This window comes from Mastomys coucha, unplaced genomic scaffold (genome assembly GCF_008632895.1).
Source record: "Mastomys coucha isolate ucsf_1 unplaced genomic scaffold, UCSF_Mcou_1 pScaffold22, whole genome shotgun sequence".
NCBI lineage: Eukaryota > Metazoa > Chordata > Mammalia > Rodentia > Muridae > Mastomys > Mastomys coucha.
This window is the reverse complement of record NW_022196905.1, coordinates 250,966,738-250,982,181: the sequence shown is the minus strand read 5'-3', so window position 1 is coordinate 250,982,181 and position 15,444 is coordinate 250,966,738. Positions and strand designations below refer to the sequence as shown.

Sequence of the window (15,444 nt, the reverse complement as noted above, 5' to 3'; positions counted from 1 at the left end):
TCACACACACACACACACACACACACACACACACACACCCTTTTTGTTTTTGCCTAAAACCATTCTAGCTCCTGATTTTTGGGACTGTAGACTCAAACTGCAACCCATCATCAACTTCTCAGATTTCTCAGCCTGGAGCCATCAGACCATGATCTACCTCAGCCCCCATAATTAAATAAACTTATTCTCATTACGGTGACTGCTTCTCTTGAATATTTTATAGCTTGCTGTCTTTTCTTCTCTCCATCTCCTTTTTTTCTTTTGCTTCCTGCTAGTTTTATCCCATTTGAAATCATTTATAAATATAGTCCTTACTTACTCTTTCAGTGAAAGAGTATGTTCTTTCACAAAGAGTATATATGTTCTTCTCACAGTCTCTAAACCATCTGTGGTACTAGATGGCACCTCACCTCCAATTTTGGCATCAGTCTCAAAAATTAGACAATATTACCTATTTCATTACCTATTTTTAATGGGTACATAGTACTCTATCGCTGAGGAGGTGCTGCAGTTTACATAAATCAATGATCTGCTGCTAGGATCAATATTATGTTGCTACTATTTAGTTCACGCTCTATATAATACTATGAGTTGGATGCTGTAGTTCAAGGGGAAATGGCTATCCTAAATGCCTAACTGTTCAAACTTAAAAATACAGTATTTTGGGGTGTCAAACATTCTCAAACATTCCAATCTTTTAGAAAACATCGTGTCAATTTTAATAAAGACAAAGATACTTTTGTAAATTACATGCTACTGTTTCTTTTTATAAGTTGCCTATTTGTAACTTTACCATTTAAAAAAAAGAAAATTGAAGCTTTATTTTTGTCATTAATTTTTAGACTATTTCATGCCTGTGCAATAAGATAAAATCTTTTATTATATTATGTGTATGGACCCATAAGAAAATTTCATATAATAACAGAAATATTCCATAACTGAATTGATAGACTAGCACAGATATTCTAACATAGCTATGCAGAGCCTTAAATATGGCTGATGTGAGCTGATGCAACCTCATTCTTTCTTGGTGCTTGGGATTGAACCCAGGTCCTCCCTCATACTAGACACATTCTATCCCTCTGCTATCTTCTTTGCTGTATTTTAAATGTTTGTTTCATATTAATTAATTTTATTAGAGTAAGCATGTGGTTAGTGGCTAGTGTATTAAATAACCTACCTTTAGAATTTAAAGAAATTGGTCTTTGCTTATGGAAGAACAAAGTTAACATTTGGTATATAGTTTGCTCTTGTTCTTGATCTTTAGGCAAGTCCTCACAACTCTAACTTAGGGAGCATTTAGGTATGTGCTGGATCTTCGATGATTTAACACCTACTGCTGTGCTTTTCCACAATTAAAGATCTGTTGCTCATTCTCAAATGTACTGAGTAACCTAAATTTCCCCCTGATTTTCTGCAAATTGGAATGACCTAGCTATATGTGTTTTAAACTACAAGTGCCCATGCTCAAACCTCCACTCAATCTCCAGGGAAATCAAAACAGGACAACAGGAAAATTTAGGAACCGGAGACGTGACCTGGAATCAGAGGCTTCTACGTGGCTGTCCTTCGTGAGATGTGGCCAACTAGAGAGCAAGTTTATATAAGTTAATGACTTGACCTTGAGGGGTCCCACAACTCCCTATATAAAAGAGCCTTAGACCCCATGAAACAGAGGGATTTCTTCATCTGAGGTGGCTACATCCATTTGGGCTTGTCCATAGAAAATGTGCTTATCTCAGAAGTCACTGGAACAGTTAGAAGAGATTCATCCTCTCTGGACATCCATTATTATTGGATGTCCCTTTTCACTATTTAAATCTAAATGAACCCGTGGCTGAATGGAGCCTATTCAATCAAAGCCAGTCAGAATGACAATCCTAACCAAACGTGGCTGCCGAATGAGAACCAGGGCAGTCATAGCTGGCTTGTACACTTTCCCACAAACTCTTTTGTTTACTGTCTTTGTTCAATTTTTCATGCAGATCTCTAAATACTGTATATTCTTACATTTTACTCTATACTATCCAAATTTAGTTCTATTGTGTAGAAGGAAAAGCCATTCTAGTATTATATGTTCATCTTTATATTGCTCTGTATTTTCTACTTATGATTTCTCCTGTATATAAATAGTGTAACCTATTTAATTAGTTATTGAAAATCTATTTTGTTTCAAAAAAGTTACTGGTTTCCTAAAAGGCTACAGCTTATCTAGGTCCATATTGACTAATTCACATTTGCCTGGTGAATGATTTCACATTTATTTATTTATTTAGTGTGTGTGTATGTGTGTGTGTGTGTGTGAGAGAGAGAGAGAGAGAGAGAGAGAGAGAGAGAAAGAGAGAGAGAGAGAGATGTGAGTATGGGTACACATTTGCCCTAGTATACACGTAGAGGTCATAGGACAACTTGAAGGAATGTGTTCTCCCCTTTTATTAGGTGAACACTGAGGATGGCACTCAGGCCATCAACCTTTGCAGCAGGTACCATTACCTGATGAACCATCTTGCTGGCCCTCCTTGTGTATTTTCTGTCTGTCTTACTGAAACCATTAAGCATATATTTAGACTTGATGGTGACTGTTCGTCATAATTATCTATGATGTTTTCCTATAATAATATCAGTGTGCTCTAGGATATTACATCTTTTCATAATTGAGATCCTCCTTGGTGTCATTATTTGGTTAATTAGCATAGTTAATTTCTTGTGAAATTTTTCTATATGAAATTTGCAATGATCTCAGTTGGGGCATTATTTTAGGTACAGGGTGTAACTGTCTCCTTTGTATGTACAGTGAGCAGAACTGTAGCATGTTCTGTTCAAAAGATGGGCCTTGTACTCCATTATCATCTCTTACATAATTTAGTAACATTGTATATCATACTTCTTTTATTTATATATAAAATATATATTAATATGTATTATATTATAATTGTTTCCTTGATATTTATTCATGTTAATGGTTGAGCTATATATGCAAGCCAAACATGGTGCCTTGTGCCTATTACCGCAGCACATGGGAGGCTGAGGCAAGGGGATTGTCACAGTTGCAGGCTAGCTTGAGCTACAAAGACTCTGTCTCATAAAAATAAAAAACAAAACAGAAAAATATGGACTGCATACTCCTTTCATATTGCCTACCTACTTATATATTCATATACAAGAAGACAAATTAGCTGGGTGGTGGCAGTACACACATTTAATCCCAGCACTTGGGAAACAAAAGTAGGCAGATCTGTAAAAGCTAACCTAGGGTACAAAGAGAGTTCCAGGACAGCCAGCGCTACATAGAAAAACCTTGTCTCATAAAAAAGAAGAAGATGAAGAGGAAGATAAATTAGTGATTTTAAAATTAATTTTATTACTATATTACTTTGCTATCTTTAACTAAAAAAAATCAGATGATGTTCTTAGAATAAAACATAAAGGTGTTCTTATAGAAATATAAGGATGTCAGTTCTAAATCTTAGTGCCCCATTCTGATTTATGTAATTTTTTATTCTCTAATGAAATCATATTTGATGACTTTGAAAATCAAAAATGGAAAACCAGCAAAGAAAGGCTAAGGTAGTCACTCTCCCTAGGTCAAATGAAATAATGAAAACACATTTCAAAAGGACAGAAATGCTTCCAAGAGGGGAAAAACGCCAAGTGTAGCCACCTGGGGCTGGAGAATGAAAAATGCCAGAGGCAGACATCTGACACATTGCATCAGAGCAATGATGAGAGGACAGAAGGAGGAGGCGGGGGGATACTGCCATCACTGAACTGTTGTATGGTCAAACAGGAGGCACGAGTCATCCTGCTTTGCAGACTGGTTATTCTCTGATCAATGATTTCAGGATGCTCTTGATGGAGCATACACTTTGAGGGGGTACCAAATCAAGCCTCCTGCTTACTCTAATCACTCTTCAAACACATGTTATTTCCTCGCTGAGAGACAGATGGATCCAAGGAAGGTTAAACAAATACCATTTGTCTTATGTCATTGTATTTGCTTATTAACGGCTTATAGGGGTTGCTAAAGATTCCTGGTGTACTACATATATAGTTATAAAATTCCAATCATGTATGCCCCCATGGAAATTTATAAGAGGAACTAATACAGCAAGCTACAAAAGGTGAACAAAGTTCAAGGGTTAAAGTAGAACTGAGCACTGAGCAGAGAAGTTGCCTAGCAATTGCTGCCCCGACTCATGGCAGAAACCACCTCAGAGAATACAGAAATGCTTATACCTTGCTGGATAATGGTAATCAAATTATTCTCTCCCATTTTGTAAGATATACTTTCAGTCCACTAATCACCTCCTCCAGCAAAAGAAAGCTTTTACTTCAATTTATTTATATGTCTATTTCATGCCTATGACTTTACTTCATATCTAAAGAAGTCATTCACACTCTAAATCAATGTGATGGGTCACACACACACACACACACACACACACACCTATATGTTCTCTTCTGGCAGTTCTGTTGGTGTAGGGCTTAATGTATCAGTTACTATTCCACTTTAATTTTATTTTATGTGGTATAAGATAAAAGCCCAATTTCCATTTTTTGAAAAGATTTTATTCTACTTTTAATCATATGTATGGGTATGTCCGTTTGTGAGTGTGTGAACCTGGGTGTGGATGACAGTTATGGTTGTGGATGAACAAATCCTCTGTAGTAAGAATTATAAGCAGTTGTGAGTCAGTTAACAGTTTGCTAGGAACCAATCTTGGGTCATCTGCAAGAGCAGTGCATGCTCTCAACTGCTGAGTCATCTCTACAGACCCCTAGTTTGACTATTTTGTGTGTCCATATCCAATGTCCCAGAACTATTCGCATACCTATAGTAGAGCCTAATCGTCTTGTGATACCACAGTTCACCACAAGTGCATGGGTTTATTCCTGGATTCTGGTCTGTTCTATTACCTATAGGTCTAAATGTATGCCAATATCATTCTGGTTCAATTACTGGAGCCTTATATCATGTTTTGAAATCAGGAAGTGTGATGCATCCAGTTTTTTTAAGCAGGGCCCTTTAAGGTTCCAATGTGAATTCTACATTTTTTAACTATTTTGATAAAATATGCACTTGAGAAATTGGTAGAAATTACAGAAAATGTGTATATCATGTTCAACAATATTGTGTGTAGACATTGTGAAAATGTCAACTATTATCATCTATGTACAACTTTTTATCCATTTCTGTCTTCATTGATTCTTCAGGAATGTTTTAACAGCTTTCAGTATACAGCGTCCTTTCCCCCTTTCATTAAATCTATTTTAAGTATTTTATTCTTTTTGATTTTAGTAAATGAGGTGTTTTATTGTTGATGACAGTGACCTTCACCTTGCACTAGTCATTGTCAGTGAACGGAGACTAAGTCCAAACTACTCATGATAGTTTGTATATATAATCCTGACCTTCTGGATGCTGAGACAGGACAGTGGTAAGCTGGAGGCTAGCCTGGGATGTATAGTGAGACTGTATCAAACAAATTTAAAAAGAAGCTAAATATATAACAAAAGTGTAGTGAAGGCACATGAAGACGTCCTTAAACACCTTGCAATTTTTAAGGTAATCCACACTCACTTATCTGGAGCACATAAAAGCCTATTTTCTTGTGTCCTATATATGCATATACATCCTCAACAATGTTAGCCATCAAGAAAAACGCAAAGCAAATTCACAATTAGATACCAACTGGCACCCATTAGGATGTTGTTGTAAAGCAAATGGGGACAGAAGCGATGGCAAAGATCTACAGACCTTGGAATCCTTGAATATCATTGGGTTCTTTCTACAGTGAGAATTCAAAATGGTGTAGGGTGCTATGGAAAGCAATGTCTAACATGGAGGTTCCTCAGAAGGTTAGAGGTAGAAATACCATGTTGCCCAGCAAGCCTATTCCCAAGTACTAGTCCAAATGAGTTAAAATCAAGGTCACAAATGCTATGTAGCATTTAAGGCTGCAATATTCACATCCAGGTACTGAGGGACCAACCAACCTAACTATCCATAGACATATTAATGCATAAAATGGGAAGGTCAAAGATGACAGGGAGGGGTACTAAGAAGACAAACTTTGAGACTTAACATGATCACTGCACTGATGAGCTCGTACCAGTTAGGGGTACCTGCACAAGATCTGCATAAGATCAAACCAGCCAAAATGTTGACATAAATGGGGGGAGGTCACCTCCAGGCCCTATCCTTTACTAAAGGAGTTGTTATTGGAAGATGACAGGTGCTCGGGGGAAGCATCATTCATTTTGAATTTGCAGCCCCTGGGAGATTTCCCATGCCCCAGTGGATGCCCCCTGACACACACACACACACACACACACACACACACAAACACACATCTGAGATGCATTAATTGGATGGAGTTATTTAAAAAAAGAGTATATGACGTTGGGGAGGGATTGAGGTATTTTGGAGAGAGCTAGGGATAAGAAAATAGGGATAGTATCATATTTCATTGCATCTATATATGAAATTCTTAAGGACAATGAAAAATTAATATTTAAAAAGTATAAGAAATGAGTTTTTTCCTAAAATAGATGAAGCTATGAAGAAGTAGAATGAGTAAACTAAACTATCCCTGGGACAAATACCATAAGATTCCCCTTATCTGAATAGCCTGAAATGGTCCCTAGGAAATGAGAAACTGGTGAAGAATAGGCACTGCTCCACAGGTAGAATGCTACAGTTACAAAAATAATTAACCCTAAAGAGCAGCTGTTCTCCACAGTGCTTATAATGAGCAATACTTCACTGCACACTTAAAACTTTGTTAAGAGGATAAATTTCATATTAATTGTCCTAACCACAATTTAAAAAAAAGCCCAACCACCTTTTCACCACAGAGTGCTAGGTTAATCATTGCAAAGGGCAGAGAATTCATACTTTTCTGGAAATATAAGAGAGAAACTTCCTGCAGATACAGGCTAATAATGTAGGCTTTAATTAAAAGCAACTTTGTAGGATTCGTGTCATGGAAAGCAGTGCAGCTTGCGGTACCCAAAGGCATCAGCCAGGGTCTACAGTGCCTGAAGGTGACAACTGGAAGTGTTGGAACCCACAGAGGCAGTAGTACTGCTGTGCTCTGTACCACCACGGGGTACTTCAGCAGGGTTAGGTCACTAGAATAAGGACTTAGCCCAGAAAAAGGGTTAGGGGAAATGCCACTTTGAAGGAGGACACACCCATCTAGGTTTTCACAATGTCCTTCATCCCTGGGGCCACTTATTAATTTGTCATGAAACAGATTCATGCTAAAAAAAAAAAAAAAAAAAAAAAAAAAAAAAAAAAAAAAAAAAAAAAAAAAAAAAAGGTTTGCCAGTATCTCCATCTTGTCTGACTTATGGAGTTGCCATAGCAATAATTCACAGTGATTATAATGGCTTCAATATTTTGTGACAAGTGGTATTCTGTAGAAATGGCTACACTAGTCATGAGGTTTTTGTGTTTTCCACCCAGAACCATGACACTGCTCATTCAGACACAAAGATATGGGGCTGGAGAGAAGGCTCAGCTCTTGAGAGCTCTTGCTATTCTTGCATAGAAACCAGAGATTGATTCCCAGCAGCCACATCGGGAGGACCATAGCTATTTGTAACTCCGACTCTAAAAGATTGATGTCCTGTTCTTGCCTCCAGGGGCTCCTATGCACACATGACATACATTCATATAGATGTACACACACAAACACATGCAGAGAATAAATTAAAATATAAAAATGAGAGTGAGAAATGAAGATAGGCTAATTTTAGAATACAATGAGGATAGGAGAGGTGTGGGCAACTCACATCTTTAATCACTTGGGAGGCTAGAAGCTAGCTTGATGTATATACTGAGTTCCAGACCATGGAGTTATATAATGAGACTATTTCAATAAAAAGAAGGAAAGAGAGAAGGAAAAGAAAAAGAAAGAAGGAAAAAAAGAAAGAGAAAGAGAGAGGGGTGAAGGAAGGAAGAGAAAGGAAGAAAAAAGAACGAGAAAGGAAGAAAATATTTTTAAATACTTTATTTGAAAAAGATATTTTTGAAGTTCACAAAAATCATTAAAAATCATTATTTTCCTGCTCATGGGGGCCACTCTCCACTTGTCCTGGTCAGTTAGTTCGGTTCATTAAAGCTTGTTGGTGCTAACAATGTCAAGATTTTAGATTTCATCTCATATGGCCTAGTTGTTGCTGGTAACTCTAAATAGAAGCTCCAATAATACTCTTTCTGGTTGGCGAGTCTCAAAAGGCCTTAAAAGATGTCCATCTTTCCTTCACTCAAACCACCAAGTCTCTGTTCAGACTTAAATGTTTGTTTTATGGAGAGATAGCTCAAAAGTTAAGAACACTGATGGCTCCTCAGTTACCAGAACCCAACACCTGCAACTCCCAGCTCCCGAGGATATGTTGTCTGCATCTGTCCTCCACGGGCTCTGAGAGACATGTGGTACACATAAACTAACTTGTATGTATGTATGCATGTACGTACGTGCGTATGTATACTTTTTAAGGGGCTGGAGAGATAGCTCAGCAGTTAAGAGTACCTACTGCTCTTCTAGAAGACCCAACTTCAGACCCTAGTAGTCAGGCAGTCTACAATTGCCTTGAACTATAGCTCTAAAGAATCTATCAGCCTCTTCTGGCCTTTGTGGGAACTGCATGATTGTGTAACTACAACAGGCACACACACATACACAAAATTTTCTTAAATATAAATCTTCTAAAAAGCTTCTCTTATGAGCCAGGCAGTGGTGGCGCACGTCTTTAATCCTAGCACTTGGGAGAGAGAGGCAGGCGGATTTCTGAGTTCAAGGCCAGCCTGGTCTATAGAGAGAGTTCCAGGACAGCCAAGGCTACATAGAGAAACCCTGTCTTGAAAAAAAAACAAAAACAAAAACAAAAAAGCAAAAAACAAAACAAAAATACCCTGGCCACACCCATTTCTGGAAAGTGTAGTAAGCAAGAAAATATTGAGTACATATCAGAATAAATAAATTATAAAAAACATGGGAGAACTTGGGTGTAGGTTTTTTGGGGTTTTTTTTGTTTTTTTTTTTGTTTGTTTGTTTTTTTTTTTTTTTTTTTTTTTACTCATTGCCTTACTAAAAATGTAAAAATGTCTAAGACGTTGGTTTCATATTTCTGCAATTGTTCTTAAATGAGTGAAAATTATATCTTGCATGTAACTTTTCATTCCTTGTGACACACTCGCTGAAAAGAGTCTTTGCATCCTGAAAATGCTGAGGGACTTTATTTTGTCTTCAAATTAAGGGAACGAGTTTAATGGCCCACATTTTCTAAATTTTCATAAAATATTTATGTACCATCCAGCCAAGCAATTTAGAGAAATTATATCTGATGGGCATTAGACTATGAATTTTATTCTGAAGAAATCCTTTAATGTGTTTTTAATATATCACATGCCTATCAAGTTTATATTTTTATTAATTATCTGTATAGATGATAAACAAAATGCCTTCTTATTCTTCTACATGATTCTTTGTAAGAAGCAGAGAGAAATTTGTTAGTTCTTCTGAGTGTAGAGAAGAAGTCATTGCTCTTTCTGAAGACTGAAGGGAGGTCAACCTAAAGAAGTGAAGAACTTTTACTTGGGTGTTTCACACCATGTTGGAAGGTTTTATTGGTTTGTTTTATTATATTTTTTCTAAACCAATAACACTTGTCTTCCTTCCTTTTCCTGCCACAGACTTGTATAATGCCTTATGCATTTCTTTACTTTCTCTCATAGATTTATTTGTAACATCCGAAACAGACTGTAAAGCCATTAAAGGAAATTGGCACTTTTGTATAATTGGCATACATCCCATAATAGCTAGAAAAAAAACTGAAGAAAAACCTCAAAAACCAACTTAGGAAATGTGCATTTGTGGAACGGCAAAAGGTTAAGTTCCTTACTGTGTATATAAATTCAAGATTGCTCTTCTACTTAAAAAGCTTAAGTTGCAATAGTTTAAGTTCTTCTAGGTGGAAAATTCCAGAGCCCAGGCATTAAGCATCCTCACTTCCCCTGCCTTGGTAACTACAGAACCTCAGACAAGGCTCCACTACAGTGCTTAGAGGAAAGATGAAATAATTATGGTGGGAGAGGAGGGAGAGAACATGTTGTCTGTGACCACCAAGGTTCTGACCTGTTCTATGTCCCAGTGTAGGGGAATGCCAGGGCCAGTAAGCAGGAGGGGGTGGGGTGGTGAGCAGGGGGAGGGGGGAGGGAACAGGGGTTTGTTTTAGTTTTTGTTATTTTATTTTATTTTATTTTGCCCCCCAAAAACCTGGAACCTGGAAAAAGAGATATTGTAAATAAGGAAAACATCTAATAAAAAAAATATTAAAAAAACAACCAAACAAACTATAAAAAAAGGCAGATGTATACAAATGTAAGTATACAAATACAAATAAAAAGTATTGATATTAAGTGTAGGTTGAGATACGTGATAGACAGACAGATAGATAGATTAGACAGATGATAGATAGAAAGGTAGATAGATAGATAGATAGATAGATAGATAGATAGATAGATAGATAGACAGACAGACAGATATGCAGATGGATAGATTGATAGACAAGCAGATAGACTGATGGATTGATTGATAGACACTAGATAGATGATGGGTAGATGGATAGATAGATGGATGGATAGATGGATGGATTTATGGATGGATGGATGGATGGACAGATTAAATATATGATAGGCAGATAGACAGATGATAGATAAGCTCAAAGGAAGAACTAATGGATACAGGAGAGAATCAATATTACCTGGAGTAATGAGAAGAATATACAATACTTGCCAGGTGGTGGTGGCTCACGCCTTTAAACCCAGCACTTGGCAGGCAGAGGCAGGAGGATTTCTGAGTTTGAGGCCAACCTGGTCTACAGAGTGAGTTCCAGGACAGCTAGAGCTATACAGAGAAACCCTGTCTCAAAAAAACCAAAAACCAAAACAAAAAAAAAGAATATACTACAAAATGTTTGTTTCATTCATATATTCATTCATTCATTCAATATATATTTGCAACATTCCAGGAACTGGAATGTTTGGCTTTGAAGGTGCTCAGGTAAGTCTGAGAGTTACAGAATTTATTAACAGGCAACTCACACTGAAGATGGAGAGCCTATGGAAAGGTCAGTAGGTTACAATGTGGTCTGGAGACCAATGTTGCCTTAACAGTTTTGTGTAACTTGTCTTTTGCCCTCTGTGGTTTAGATTAGAAAATAAAAAAGTGTCACTGCCATTTCATCCTAAAAACTTATACTATAAAAACCTTGAACAATACTAAATAAGGAAATAGCAATACCTCCATGTCACTTTTTCCATGTCTAATAAACAGAAACACATCATGTCCACAATATAAAAACAAAGCCCAAACTATACATTTTTAATTAGTGCAGCTAAATACTTGCAGGCAGTAGCCACTACTTACCCAGTTTAAAATATAACTCTTAATTTAGAAAAAGAGTAAAAGATCCAAACATCTAGTTAAAGTAAAGACCTCGCTAAGCTTTGACATATTGGTTCATCGTTACTATTAATTTTGGCTTTTGCTTGAGTGCTTCCCATGGAATTAACTGAGCCACAGTACCCAGTTGTGTGGGGTTTGGTTTCCACTCTTACACGTGGCTTCAGCTTGCTTTTGATTTTAAAGCAGGTTTCCTAATAGTAATTATTATTTGCAATAATAATGATAATTAAAAATGCTCTCTTTCATAGGAGAAGGGTGTGGGGGAGGGACTGTGGGAAAAAGCACCAGCAGTGGTGACAGCGATTGGGATGTAAAGTGAAGGAAAAAAAAAAAAACACTCACAAGCAACGGCTTCCAGCCTACTGTTCTCTCTACAGAAAAAAAAAAAAAACTATACGTACTTCTCCTCAATTCAATTTTCATCAATAAACACACACCTAATGACAACCAGGAGCTTTCCAGACACAGAGGGGAGCAAAAACGCAGTCCGTTTTTTCAATGAGTTTATAATGTGTAACTGATTCCAAAGAGTTTGAAAAGAGCAGCAACTGACAGGTCAAAGAAAATGATCATCATGTGCCCAAACAGGCTTCCAAATTACCCGTGTACTGAGGATGCTTCATTAAGTTACTCATTTTCTCAGATTACAGCAACTCAGCTGGGGGGCGGGAACTGGGCAATGGGAGAACAATTTTTTGATTGCGGTGTGTCGTCTCTGGCTCACATAAGAGCCAAAACGTGCTTCTATACTGACAAAAAATTCATCTCTCTTTATCATCAAGCAAACTTCCTTTAGCTTCCTCTACCAAGGGATATGCAGGCACGGCAAAAAACAATGGCTTCACTTTATCACAACCCACCTCTTTCCTGCTCTCTGTCTTATAGAGCCACCAAAATACTCCATCAACACACTCTTTAATGGTGTGTGTATGTGTGCATGCAACTGATATATGTAACACTGTAAATCACTCACGCATATATACATGTACACACATGTATACACAACCCTTCAACTTCAGACATAGCTCTCTATATTAGAGGTTCTCTCTATATTCAAGAGAAAAAGTTTTAGAAATCTCAGTCATCAGGCCAAATAAAATAAATACTTTTGACTGGTTCCAAAGACAATATATAAGTGCCATGTTATCTTACAAACATAAATTTTTATACAAGTCTAACTTCTTCCATTTCCACACGGTTTAGTGGGCTCATGGGACTTTTTCACCTTCTCAGGAATTTGCCCTTAGTATGTTCATAGATTAGCCATGAATATTTTCCCTTAAGAGATGGTATCAGGGTCACCCTGAATGTTCAATGGCCACTTTATATGAGAGACTGATTAACAAGCCCCAGGAATGGATGGATGTGCTTCTGATCCCGAGAGGCCGTATCTTTTACGAAGGAAACATACCCAGATGCTGTCTTCTTGTCTATATTGCTTCCAGTTCCTTCCACTGTCACTGAACATCAGGAGATAGCTGGTCACCCAGTTGGAGCTGCCATATCCACCTTGGGTGGCCACAGACGTGATTTCCATCCTCTCTCCTAGGTCAATCTGCAGCCACTGGTATTTGTTGGACACAAATGGGGACCAGCCACCAGCTCCTTTAGCAAAAATAGAAGAACATTGGGAAAGAAGGCATTAAAAATCCACAAATGAAATGGAAATGACAGTAGACTGTATGGATTCAGAACGACTTCCAGGATGTGAAATGCTTCATAATTATAGCAAAATGTAGGCAAGCAGAAATGTAGTACACAAGGCTAGACATGTGCTGCTTGTGTTCATTTAGAGGCACTTAGAAGTTTCTAAGCACTGGAGAGAAGTAGGAGGTCTCACTGAATATTTTTAAATGTTTTGTGTGGAAATCCATGCCATCATTTCATGCTAGAGTGTTTACTGCCCACAGGCACAGCTGGGTAATGGTGTGTGGCCTTTGATCTCTCTCTGCCCAGAGACAAAACAAAAAGAAGAAAGTTTGGTGTTGGCAGATTTAGCAAACTATGCTTGGTCATGTTGTGATGCCATTGTCAATGGTTAGATAACAAAGATGGGCAAGGTGTTTGCAGACTCACGAGAGGGATAGATTGAAAAGTATTATTAAAACATAACCAAAAATAAATTGTTCATGGTAAGACACTGTACAAGGGAACCATAACATAAGAAAATATGGAGAGTTCTATATAATGGGGGAATGGACTGGGTTTGGTAAGGGGGCGGGGGGAAAGCTACAACTCTGAAGGCTACCAGACAGGATCTAGTGGAATAGCACCACCCCAAGACAGCATAACAAGCTGGAGCTATAACAAAAGGTTTGTGTATGGCTGCTATGATGAAGTTAACTAGGTTTTTCGGCTTCCAGTGAACTAATTTCTCTAGAAGAAATTCTGGACTAAAGGGGTTGTTTCTAGCCACATGGTTCCAGGTTTCCCTATAATTAGAGTTGAAGCATGCTGTCCCAGATGGTTAGAAACCAATAACGGAATTGGCTGGGACATAAACATAACCAGTTGTTCTAAGGCAAACAGACTGATCATTTGTCAAGATCTCTAAAAGGATTCAAAAATAGCATTTAAAAAATTATAGCAATGTCCTCTATTAGTGGCATCTTAATAATTCTAGTTTGCCTTTGGATATAATGCCCAATATTTACTATACTATACTGTTTTAAGAGCTAGGTAATTTGGGATAAGAAAGATGATGGCTCAGCAGAGGACTCGAGCTTAGAGCTCAACACTTGCCTGGCCTGTAGTTCCAGGCCCAGGAGATCTGACCCCTGTAGGCACTGTATTCATGTTTACAAGCATGCACATACAGAGAGACACCCACACATATATATCATTTAAAAATTAATTCATAAAGAATATATACTTTTCATATTTCCCTGGCTTTTTCTTTGTTTTGTTTTGTTTTGTTTTGGGGGCAAACCATTATGTATAATAGTATTCTCCTCTATAAAATAGAGTGGAAGCAAACTGCCAACCTTTCATAAGCCATATATATATATATATATTATATATATATATATATATAATATATATATATATATACTGAAAATGAGATGAATTCTTCCTTAGATTATCCAAGAAGAAATATATGTGTGTGTGTGTGTGTGTGTGTGTGTGTGTGTGTATGTGCGTATATGTATATAGTATATAATATTTGTTGGTATAGTTTTTTTTTTAATTTTCTCTGTGTTTAATCTTAACACTTAGGACTTGTGGGATGAGGAGATGGCTCACTAATTAAAACACTTGTCACACAAAAGCAAAGTCCTGAGGTTCAGTGCACATAAATATAGGAATGGTAGCCCTCTTCTTTTATTCCAAGACAGAGACAAAAGAATGCCTAGAAGCTTATAGGCCAGCTAGTCTGTTCTACACAACATTGAACAAGAGACCCTGTCTCAAGCAAGGTGGGAAGGTGAGGACCGACACCTGAGGTTGTCCTACAACCTTCATATGGACACTACAGCATACACATACCCCACAACACACACACATACATACACACACACACACACACACACACACACACACACCATATACACAATTAACTAATACTTTCAGAAATGTGGCTTGGGTATAGAATTATCTTGGTCTCTAATCCCAGTAACCTTGTTTAGATTAGAGTAAAATGTTATTCACACTTGAAGCAAGAGATCTTATGGGATAGTCATGGACTGCATTGAACTTGGGGTGGCCCAATGCTGTACATCTGGTCCTGCTGCCTGTTGCCCACAAGTGTTGCCTCTACTCTCATAGACTATCTTCTATATAGGAATTGTTCTCGAGAGATCTGCAGCACACCCTCTGTAGAATTTTGCCATAGACATCTTAGGGAGTCCTGAACCATTGGTGAAAAGTGCTCCTATCACATCATTTTTACATCCGAGCCAGCACTTTCTCCATACTTCTTCATCCCCTGGGATTCAATGAGGAGGCAGGTGCTGTCAACAGAGACATA

At 37.6% G+C, this 15,444-nt stretch overlaps 1 protein-coding gene across 3 annotated transcripts in view; it reads right to left on the bottom strand.

Annotated features, from left to right (window-relative positions):
- The window catches only part of Cntnap4 (contactin associated protein family member 4), a 353,495-nt gene that overhangs the window by 249,788 nt on the left and 88,263 nt on the right, over positions 1-15,444 (bottom strand). For all 3 annotated transcript variants that reach the window (XM_031341494.1, XM_031341492.1, XM_031341493.1), the window contains exon 3: positions 12,889-13,082. In XM_031341494.1, the coding sequence (XP_031197354.1) occupies positions 12,889-13,082 (194 nt within the window). The remainder of the gene's footprint in view (positions 1-12,888; positions 13,083-15,444) is intronic.